The 11,770-nt window shown below is 37.9% G+C and overlaps 1 protein-coding gene across 5 annotated transcripts in view; it reads right to left on the reverse strand.

Moving 5' to 3' along the window:
• The window catches only part of LOC130921642 (voltage-dependent calcium channel subunit alpha-2/delta-2), an 84,162-nt gene extending 73,243 nt beyond the window's left edge, over positions 1-10,919 (reverse strand). For 4 of the 5 annotated variants that reach the window (XR_009064384.1, XM_057845762.1, XM_057845760.1 and 1 more), the window contains exon 1: positions 10,438-10,918. Coding sequence is in view for 4 of the 5 variants with exons in the window: in XM_057845762.1 (XP_057701745.1) it covers positions 10,438-10,556 (119 nt within the window). In the remaining variant the exon portion in view is untranslated. Of the gene's footprint in view, positions 1-10,437 lie in introns of all 5 variants that reach the window. The other variant, XM_057845763.1, reaches the window with a different exon arrangement.
• Positions 10,920-11,770: the final 851 nt, after the last annotated feature.

Below are 11,770 nucleotides of genomic sequence, written 5' to 3' on the forward strand. Positions count from 1 at the left end.
GCTTATTCATAAGTGTTTTAATTGACTCTCTTACATGATAAATACAACAATGCATTCAGTCATGTGTAAAAACACAAAACTAATGTGTATATACAATGAAAAACACCTATTTAAAATTTAAAAGTAGTGCATTTGCATTTTTTTGAGTGCACTCTGAATTGGTTGCCATCCAATCGTAGCGTGCAATGAGACAAAACAACCATTCACACACACACACTGATACTTACGAACAATTTGAAGTGTTCGATCAGCCTACTATGCATGTTTTTGGGATGCGGAAAGAAAGGGATTAACTGGAGAAAAGCCACTCAGGCACTGGGAGAACACGCAAACTCCACAAAGGAAGACCGAAGATGGGGATTAAACTCTTGATTTTAGAACTATGAGGCTGACGTGCTAACCACTCATCCATGTAAATACCTGGACCATACTATATCTACATACTATACATTCATCTTATAAACCGCTTATCCTCACAAGGGTCGCAGGTGTGCTGGAGCCTATCCCGGGTAACAACAGCCAGGAGGCAGCGTACAACACGAGCTGGTTGCCAGCCAATCAGAGGGCTATACTATAGATATTATAACCTAAATGTCCAAATATGTAAATAAATACATTAAAAAAACAACAACACAAAATAAGAAATCATAAACAAGATGTCAAGAAAGGTGTTTTGTATCGTCACCATATTTATTCTAATGTTTTTCTAAAATATAGCAAGCCTGAGCTCAAATGCGATTTCAGTCCAACTTTGAGGAATAATTTGTTTTTGTTTTTTTAAGCAAAATATAAAACAGTTGTCATTCAGCAATTCAAAAAATCAGCGCTAATATGTAATGATATATCACAGTACCTGTAACAGTTTGAACAGTGTCATTTTGTTTACTCTTTATGGGGACACTCCACTTGAAGGTTAGAAAAATAGAAGTAATCACAAAATCAATACCACAAGGGTGGTGTCACAAAAAAGAGTGATTAACGTTTGTACAATCATGAATAAATAAAAGAGTGGTCATTGTTCAGTGCAGCTGCTCCAGGGGTAATGAGGGGAAAATAATGAGGCACAAGGTCAGTGGTCGATTCCCAGATATTGATGAACTAATCACTGTCTAATGATTCATTAATTAAGTAAAGCTCTGCTCTCCTGTAACTCATTGGCATCTGCAGTATTGTCCTCAATTTTGCACTGTAAGAAATAAAGATCCATTACTGTCCCTTCAGGTGCTGTAATTTTTCACTATGGTTAATTATTGGACTTCAGTGCACCTATTTCTATTTCTTTCCATTTTCCAAGGTGCATGTATATCTCTAAGCTGTAAAAGCTAGAAAAGAAGAACCAGTCATTTTAGCCCTTATAGAGCAATGGAGAACTGCTGTTGAGAACAGTGCATGGCTTTAGGGAGATATGATGTACAGTTAGTGGTATGAAAACGTTTATGCTCCTCAGAAATTCTTTTTTTTTTTTTTTTTTTCTTTTTTTTTAAATAATTTATAATTATTCATTTATAATTTAGTGTTTTGTTTTTTAGTCACAAGTTAAAGTTAACATGTATTTCTCAGCGATGGAGTCCAACTTCCACATTATGTGACCTTGATGTATAGACATACATACAAAACAAAAAACCACACATATACACACAAACAGCACCTCGTCAGTCATAAAAATACTGTATAACAGGACAATAGGACATTTTGTGTGGTATGTATGTATGTATATATATATATATATATATATATATATATATATATATATATATATATATATATATATATATATACACACATATATAAATATATATATATACATATATAAATATATATACATATTATATTATGTACAGTATGTTGTATGTACAGTATTTATCCGCCTTGTGTCTTATCTTTCCATTCCAACAATAATTTACACAAAGATATGGCATATTTTATAGATGGTTTGAACTGCGATTAATTGCGATTAATTACAATTAATTAATTTTTAAGCTGTAATTAACTCGATTAAAAATTTTAATCGTTTGACACCCCTAATATATATATATATATATATATATATATATATATATATATATATATATACATACATACATATATATATATATATATATAGAGCAGAGGCGTTGACGGCGTTATTTTTTTCAGTAGTGGGTAATCTAATTAATTACTTTTCTCATCTTGGCAACGCCATTACTGTTACTGAGGACGGAAAGGCATGCGTTACTATGCGTTATTATATTGGTCGAAAAGTCTGTGGGAGACGGACTCACCAAGACGACAGAGCAGAGCAGGAGGGGGGAGGAGGCAAGAAAGTTGTGAACTTGTGACGCCGAGCAAACGCGATGCTAGGTAGCTCTAATAATACATGTTGTAGCCGATAGCCTACAAACTATGCCCGCATGTTATGGTAGATATGGCAGACATGGTAGATATCACATATACTGTATATAGATATAACTAGATGCAAAATGACAGACACGGCACTAGATGCGTTAGTAAACAGCCGCCATCTTAAAGCAGTAGACTTTTTAGGACGGCTCTGTTGTAGAGAACCTTCCTAGCGAACCTAAGTAACTTTTTATCTAAAATACTTCTAAATCGGCAAAATCTTGACTTGAATCTATCTTTAAATGATGAAACAGTTTTAAAACTTTCATATGTCGAAAGTAGAGAGAAGGGAACTAATGCAATAATGGGAGCAATTTTAACTACTTTTAACAGTTGATTCAGGGTAAAGGGTAAAGTAGGGTAAAGAATTGGGCTCGGGCCAATTTTACCAAAAACCTTCACAAAAAACCACATAGTGTGGCCGATGTTTTTTTTTTTTTTTTGTTTTGTTTTTTTGAGGAAAAAAAAAATAGTAATTATCACCAATTACTTTGCCAAGTAACTAATTACTCTTACATTCAGGTAATTGACTTACTAACGCAATTACATTTTGGGACTTTTTTTTCAGTAAGATTAACAACACTGGTGACAGCCAACGAACACTTATAATTTTTTCATTGATAACAAATCTTAATTCTATCATTTATTTGCACTTCACCCTTACTAAAGTTGTTTTATATATATATATACAGAAACTTTACTTCCACTTTACGATGCGACGTCACGGTCTAAAAATAGCATGCGTGCGGTACGCCATTGCGTGCCCGCTTGTGCATAATGAAATGTCTCAAGTGGGATTGCTGTAGAGGCTATTGTCATGAGGTTTTGGACTTTTGCCTCGGACAGACGACTTCTCATGGCCGTTTTGATGTTGTTCTGGAGGCTGAATCCGCGCTCTGCGGCCACACTGGAGACTGGGATTACAAGCGCCACTTCAGCCAAAGTTTTGAAATCAGGGAACATTTCTCCAAGTGACCTGGTCAAAAGTCGACAAGACTCTCTGAACGAGGGGTTTCCTGAACACGCAAGCACCCGCTTCAGCGGAAGGAAATCCCGCAGCATGCGCTCCTTCTGAACCAGTGGTTCAGCTGCAACGGTCTGTGACCCAGACGCGCTCCAAAGCCTCTTGTCCTTAACTCTTCAATGCGATGTCAGCACTCAGCACCCGGATAGCGAGATGCATCAAAAGAGACAATAGCTAATTAATATGCTCACTCGCCACCCTGTGGTCTGGGGTGTGAATTGCAACCGGTCAAAATGACAGACGGGCTTCCGTTTTTTCCATCACCATTTTTAAAAAAACGGTCAACGACGGAAAATATTCGGTTAACGCGACCCCTGATATAGAGAGGGAGAGAGAGAGAGAGAGAGAGAGAGAGAGAGAGAGAGAGAGAGAGAGAGAGAGAGAGAGGGAGATTATTCCACTTTAAGTGAATATTACTATTTGTTCATATTACGCCCATACATCTAAAAAATGGTTATTTTTTCACCTAAATCACAAAATAAAAATGCTTTCAAATGATGTTTTGAACAATATCTATCCTTGAATTGAGAACATTTTTGACAAACAAGCTTTTTAAAAGATTAAATGTACTGATTCATTACTTAAAATAAGCCTGTTAAGCTTATTTTCAGCTAGCTATTTTTCTTATTTCAATAAATCTAAGTGAGTAAAATTTACTTGAAGCTCTGGCAGATAATTTCACTTATTTCTAGTACATTTACACTGAAAACAAAGGAATTTAACTGGTTTGAGGGAGGTGTGTTTTTATCAGTGTGTGAATTAGAAATTTCATCTGTGTTGTTTTTAATTTGATTGCAATTGTTTTTGTTAGTGAAACTGTATTAAAAAGGAGCAGAGTTGAAATTAGAGATGTCACAGTGTGCCTTATTATGCAAGTATCTATCCATCTGTTCGTACATCCATTTCTCCTTTCATCCATCCATCCTAGCAGGAGGTGGATTTTAAAAGAAAGACTAATCCTCTGTGCTGCCGTATTCATTCTTAATTAGAAATGGATGCTCTTCTTTAGCATGTCCACTCTGCTTACTTGAGCTTACAAGCAAGAAGGGAGCAGGGCTGGAGGGCTGTGTAAGCTATTTCCAAGCACTCAGAAGAAAAAGAAGTGTTCATGAAGAAGAAGGGGAACAGGCCATGCACCTATTTGAAATACTGTAATTCAATTGATCATAAAATCAACACACTCACATACCCTAGGCTGCAAAGCTAGAATTACATGCATACCGATACTCTCGAAGCGCAACTGGTCAAGATATGAGCTGACCATCTGGCTTTTCTCTAAGAAGAGCGTGACTGCTGGAGGAAGGGAGGGTCGCTTTAATACATAACTAGAGGTCCAGCTGTACTATACCAGCGAGAGGTAAAAGGTTACAAGTTCAAAACACAGCATTGGCTTAATAAATGAGTGAAACGAGCAAAAACGCTCTTGCTTAAGATTAATGTTACGGGAGTATATTAATGCCCCACCAGAAAAAAAAAATGTTATTTGCCTAGTTTTATGTTAAAAGCTATCAGGTTAAAATGTGACACGCTTGGCATTCGGAAAAACAAAATGGTGCAATTCCTTCCGCTTTAAGTCACTGACTGAGCCCAATGTAATACTGTATTTGTTTCTTAATTTTGAATAATAATAAGAAACATTGGCAGATTTTTTTTCTTCTTTACACTTGGTTTTACTGACAACTGTAAAGTCGATGTTTAGGGTGGAGTTTATAGCAAAAGTGATGCTGTGCACTGCAGAACATTCTTTGGAAGAGCTGAAGCACATTTCAACATTAAATAGAATGAAGAGATTGGGGAGGGAAAGCTGCCTCGTAATATGTGGCATGAAATAAAACAATTTCAAGCCTTCATAGAACCCCTGAATGTGATTTAAAGCAAATGTTAAAACTTTTTTTTCATTTTCCCTAATATGTAAAAGAGAGATGGCCACTCCACATCTTTTGATTTTACAAGGTGCTCTTAGTGGACCTTTTTTCCTTCACCACTGTTGCTTATAATGGTTACTAAACTCTTTGTGAAGTGGTATCCACACTCCGTGCTATGTATGAGAGGTTATCAGGTATGCGATGGTAAATTACCGGTAACTAATTTTAATGCTTTGAAAATTGTCTTCTTCAATTCCTACAAAGTAGATCTTCTTACTTTTCAACTAAACAGCCCAAAACTACCCACAGAGTAAGTACATTTCTGAGTACCGTAATTTTCGGACTATAAGGCGCACCTGACTATAAGCCGCCACCCACCAAATTTGACACGAAAACGGCATTTGCTCATGGATAAGCCGCATTGGACTATAAGCAGCAGCTGTCATCACTGTATCGTGGAATATTTACACCAAAAGATATTAACCGGTAACACTTTCATTTGACAGCGGCAACATATGACTGTCATAAGACCAATTGAAGCTTTGAACCAATTGGCTGCAAAGCTTCATTGCTTCAAGAAGCTTCATTAGGCCATCATTGCTCCCTTGGGGAGACAGTCAACCTCTGCTGCCACCTGCTGTCAACACGGTTGTCATCCAACATGCCTCCTAGCATGCATTGCAGCACTACAGATATAAATTACAATCAAAATTCATGTTCTGTACTAAATATTGTTACTTTTCTAGTTGTTTCATTAATTGCAAGTTATGGTATTTGGTAACACTTTATTTGACTGTGGCGTCATAATACTGTCATAAGACCATCATAACTATGACATGACACTGCCATGAGCATTAATGAATGCTTATGACAGATGTCATTTTGTGTCATCCGGCAAATTATCTCACTTTTGAATGGATGTATAAGATCCGGGAAATTTGCCGGATGACACTAAATGACAACCGTCATAACCATTCATCAATGCCCTTGATATTGTCATGTCATAATTATGACGGTCTTATATAAGGCAGTCTTAGGACATAGTCACCATTCATGTCAACATGCATGTTTTTTGTGACATTTTAAGGTGGCCCGCTGAGAATTTTCTGAAGCAAAATATACATTATGCATTGGCTTAACAAAGGTTGGAACATACCACTGTGCTGTAAACCTTTTTTCTTTTTTTCCCCTTTTTGTTTTTGCAGTTACAATTTTAAGGTGTACACTATGGCACTTGAACTTTTTACACTTGGTTCTCCAAGTCACAGCATTATGATTTGTTTGCTCTAAACAATTTTAGGCTCACTTCGCGTTCCACCCATGATGTTAAACAAGAAATACGCAAATTGATCTATTCAAGTAATGAACAACATAATCGTAAAACAATAGAAAAATCCAAATAAATAAAGCATACACCAGAGGGATAAAATGGAAAATAGCATTAATGTATATCCCTGCAACACAGTATCTCATTTAGTGGTTCATTGCTTGAACCAATTTGTAATTCTAGCTAATTCTTGAGGAGTAATTATACATTTGGTTGACTTCACAGTAGACAGTGCTAGTACAAATCTCCCTAAGTGATGGTGTGAATGTGAGTGTGAATGTGGCCTTTCTCTGTGCCCTACGACTGACTAGTGAGCAGTCCGAGGCGAAGTCCGTCTTCTGCCTGCACTCACTTGGAATTAGCTTGAGCTCCCAGCAAATCTGAACTGCATAAGTGGTCGGAAAATGTATAGATTTAATGATTATAACCCTTAACCCTTTATAGGACACTCAGTTAACTTATTGGCTACCATTGACAGCACTACTGCCTGAAACTTAATAATTCACATCCAGTCCTGGCAGTTGAATGAAATGAATTAGTTGTCCATCATTGTTCATAGCAGACTACGAAATTTGAGTGTTACTGCGGCCAATAACCAGAGTACATTTCTGTTTTTATTTATTTGAATTGGATTTTGTTTTTATTAACACTTCATCAATATATACCGCAATTTTTGGACTATTAGGCGCACCTTAAGCTGCCACCCACCAAATTTGACACAAAAATGGCATTTATTCATGGATAGGCCGCACTGGACTATAAGCTGGAGCTGTCCTCACTGTATTATGAGATATTTACCCCAAAAGATATTAACCGGTAACACATTATTTGACAGCGGCATCATAAGACTGTCATAAGACCGCATTAACCACCATGAAGCTTTGAACCAATTGGCTGCAAAGCCTCACTGCTTCAAGAAACTTCATTTGGCCATCACGGCTCCCTTGAGGGAGACAGTAAACCTCTGCTACCACCAGTACACTGTTATCGTCCAATATGCCTCCTAGCATGTATTGCAGCGCCACAGATTTAAATAGCGATCAAAATTCATGTTCTCTGCTAATTGTTTCTTCAGTTACTGTTCCAGTTGTTTCATTAATTGCTAGTTATGGTATTTGGTAACACTTATTTGACTGCGGTGTCATAAGACTGTCATAAGACCATCTTAACTATGACATGACACTGCCATAAGCATTAATGAATGCTTATGACATATGTCATTTTGTGTCATCCGCAAATAATCTCACTTTTAAATGGATCTATTAGATCCGTGAAATTTGCCGGATAACACTAAATGACAACCATCATAAGCATTCATTAATGCCTGTGATAGTGTCATGTCATAATTATGACGGTCTTATATAAGGCAGTCTTATGACACAGTCACCATTATTTCACATGCATGTTTTTGTGACATTTTTAGGTGGCACGCTGACAACACGAACACTTTATTTGGCAGTGACGCCATAAGACTGTCATGAGACAATCATAATTATCACATGGCACTGTCATGAGCATTAATGAATGCTTATATATATAATGATAATAATAACAGATTTTCTTTAGTGTAATCTGGCAAATTATCCCACTTTTGAATGGATGTGATAGATCTGAGCTGGACATAAAGTGATTTAGTGACATAATTTGCCGGATGACACTGAATCACATCTCTCATAAGCATTCAGTAATGCCCATGATAGTGTCATAATTAATACGGTCTTAAGACGGTCTTATGTCACCGCTGTCAAATAAAGTGTTACCAATTAACCGAAATAAATCAACAAATAAGCCACACTCGATGAAGGGAAAAAAGTGGCGGTTTATAGTCTGAAAATTCCATTGATGTTTTTTTTTTGGTTTGTTTTTTCATTAAAAAAAAAAAAAAATGACAAAAATAATTATTAACGATTAAAAAAGATTATAATTTAGACCTGGCTTCCACCTATGGAGACATTTTGGCCAAAATATTAGCCTACCTAACCTAAAATGTGATTTCCACATGTAAGTTATTATTACAATTATTATTCTTATTCATTCATCCGTTCATTCATTTTCCATGTCGCTTTTCCTCACGAGGGTCGCAGAGGTGCTGGAGCCTATCCTAACTAACTACGAGCAGAAGGCAGGGTACAGCCTGAACTGGTTGCCAGCCAGACATACAACCATTTACACACACACACTCATACCTACGAACAATTTAGCGTGTTCAATCAGGCTACCATGCATGTTTTTGGGATGTGGGAGGAAACCGGAGTTCCCGGAGGAAATCCACACAGGCACGGGGAGAACATGCAAACTCCACACAGGAAGGCCAAAGCCCGGGATTGAACCCTTGATCTCAGAACTGTGAGGCGGTGATTATTATCATTATTATTATTATTAGAGATGACCCGATCGGGTCCGATCACGTCATTTTCAAAGTATCGGAATCGGCAAAAAAATATCTGCCATGCCTTTTTTAAAAATATATATATACAGGTATATTTTTTAATTAAATCGTTTTCTAATTGTATTTAACGTTACAAACATAATATGTTACACTCATCCAGAGTCTTTAGTTTAGGCTTAAGGTAGGGTTATCAAATTTATCCCGATAACGGCGGTGATTAATTTTTTTAAAAATGTATCACGTTAAAATATGTAACACAATTAATGCATGCACTGCACGACCCACTCACGCAATGTCGCGCTCAATCTGTAATGGCGCCATCTTACCTATATAGAGAGATAAAAGGCAGCGTAACATGAGTAGAGTGAATTTTGGCAGCCTTTGGAGCCTTTTTTTAATTGGCTAAAGCCTTACAATCCCTCTCCCTATGATTAGAAATATCATAGAAAGCAATGTGGGGAAGTAAGGTAGCAATTGATCTTTTTCTTGACACCTTATGTTATTTCCCAACACAGAGAAGATATATCCATTGGTAGCACTACGCACAGTCATGTTTCCACTTCCCATCATGCATTTGGGCATGGCTACAGTATCATTTACTGAAAGCTCAACAAATACACTAGATTGCAATATTTAGTCACAATATACAAAGTCACAAGTCTTTCTATCCGTGGATCCCTCTCACAGAAAGAATGTTAATAATGTAAATGCCATCTTGAAGATTTATTGTCATAATAAACAAATACAGTACTTATGTACTGTATGTTGAATGTATATATTCGTCTGAGTTTTATTCATTTTTTTCTTAATGCATTGCCAAAATGTATATGATCGGGAAAAATTATCGGGAATGATTGGAATTGAATCGGGAGCAAAAAAAAAGCAATCGGATCGGGAAATATCTGGATCGGCAGATACTCAAACTAAAACGATAGTGATCGGATCGGGAGCAAAAAAACATGATCAGAACAACCCTGATTATAATAATTATTATTATTAGTCACTTTGCGTATGCAGTGTTAAGGGTAATTTTCCCAATGAATGCGAAATAGTTGTTGTCATTGGCCCTAATATCAAATTTTTCCTCAATGAGGATTGGGCCTTATTCCTACTTCAAGTGTAACACTGGAACAAGAAAAAGCCAACAAGTACAATGGTGGTGGAAAACACTTTTTCCCCCTTGTACTTTGCCTGAAAGTTGAATGAGATGAAACTTGATGCAATGCAATGTAAAAGATTGCTATGTATTGTACTATCATAAGTGCGGGGGATGCAATTATAGTGTTCAGGCTGATTGAACATGTCCATATTAAAGACCACTGTTTCACACGCACGCATTGCTGTATTCACCACCACTGTGAACATATTATATAACATTAATTACAGCGCCAGGCTTGTGGTTTGTGTCAGTCAGGCGGACAAGCCCCAAAGTTGCCCCACGGCGTCCACTTACGTGTACTGCTGTGGAAAGGTAAGTCCCTCGGAGCCAGGCCACGCCGCGCCTCCGAGCATCAAGATGATCTGCAGAGATACCAAGCGGACGCCGCTGAAACACCTCCCGCCCCTCGCCATCTTCCATTCAAATGTGCGGGTCGACGGCTGGATGAACGGATGCGAGGAAGACGGCAAAGGAAGGAGAGAAAGGAGGGGAGCAGGTCCGGACTGTCGAACTGACCGGTGTCCGTCTCAGTTTGCGGGCGAGTTCATCTTTGCGCCTTCAAGAGTGGACGCGGGGGAGGAGGAAGGCTTTGGCCGTGAAGGCATCACGGGCGGTGGGAGATGCACTACAGTATAATGCAGCTGCCAAGACACTGCAGCGTCTTTGCTCCTGCTCCCACATACACATCACCTCCTCCTCCTCCTCTAACACACACGCGCAGGCCGGCGCGTGCACGACACCCCCTCCTCCTTCTCTCCCCCTCAGTAGATGGACGAGTGCGCGTTCGCGTTCACCAGGCAACAGCGAAGCATCAAGTTGAGCCTTTATTTATAACTACAGGGCCACGTGGGGTTTGCATAAATTTAGCTTTTTCCATAGAAGAGCCGCAAGGAGCAGCTGTGTGCCTGAAGTCTGGGAAACAAACACAAGTAAATGATGTACATGTTGGAGAAAGCTGAAACAAAGCTTTCCACTTTGAGGAACCAATCTAAAGTGGTAGGTTAAAAAAAAAAAAAAAATTAAAGATGCTAAGAAAGCTCAGTTCTGAATGACACTTTCAAAGTGGTATCAATGGCGAACCACAAGCTACATGTTACTTTTGTTCATTAATATTCATGACGTTAGAAATTGTTGCTAGGCGGGTCAAGTTCGCGTTTGTCCCTAATGCTAAATGCATGTAAATAGTTTACTAACGAGATGTTTACTGAACTAAACCTACCAATTCTTTCCAAAAATTATGTCCCTGGTGTCAAATTCACTGGAAGAGATGTGGAAGAACATATAAATGTTCACTTTAAGAGATGGATTGAGTGTCGAGGGCTGAAAAAGACGGGAAAAAGAGCCGACCTATAATTCAGATGTACTAGCTTTTTTATCGACACCTTTCCTTGTGTGCATTGCCTTACGCCACTGACAATGTCATTCTCCTGTTTCAATATATCCTTTACCACCATATGCCCTGTCTTTCTTATATATTATATCCTCTGGTTGTCTTACGTCTCTGACTGTTCTTGGGGGCAATTGTTATTGCTATTTTTGTGTAGCGATCACAAATGCTACTCGATGACAGCCAACGAACACTTATAATTTTTTTCTTTAGTAACAAATCTTAATTCTATTTATTCAT

Source organism: Corythoichthys intestinalis, chromosome 9, assembly GCF_030265065.1.
Source record: "Corythoichthys intestinalis isolate RoL2023-P3 chromosome 9, ASM3026506v1, whole genome shotgun sequence".
NCBI lineage: Eukaryota > Metazoa > Chordata > Actinopteri > Syngnathiformes > Syngnathidae > Corythoichthys > Corythoichthys intestinalis.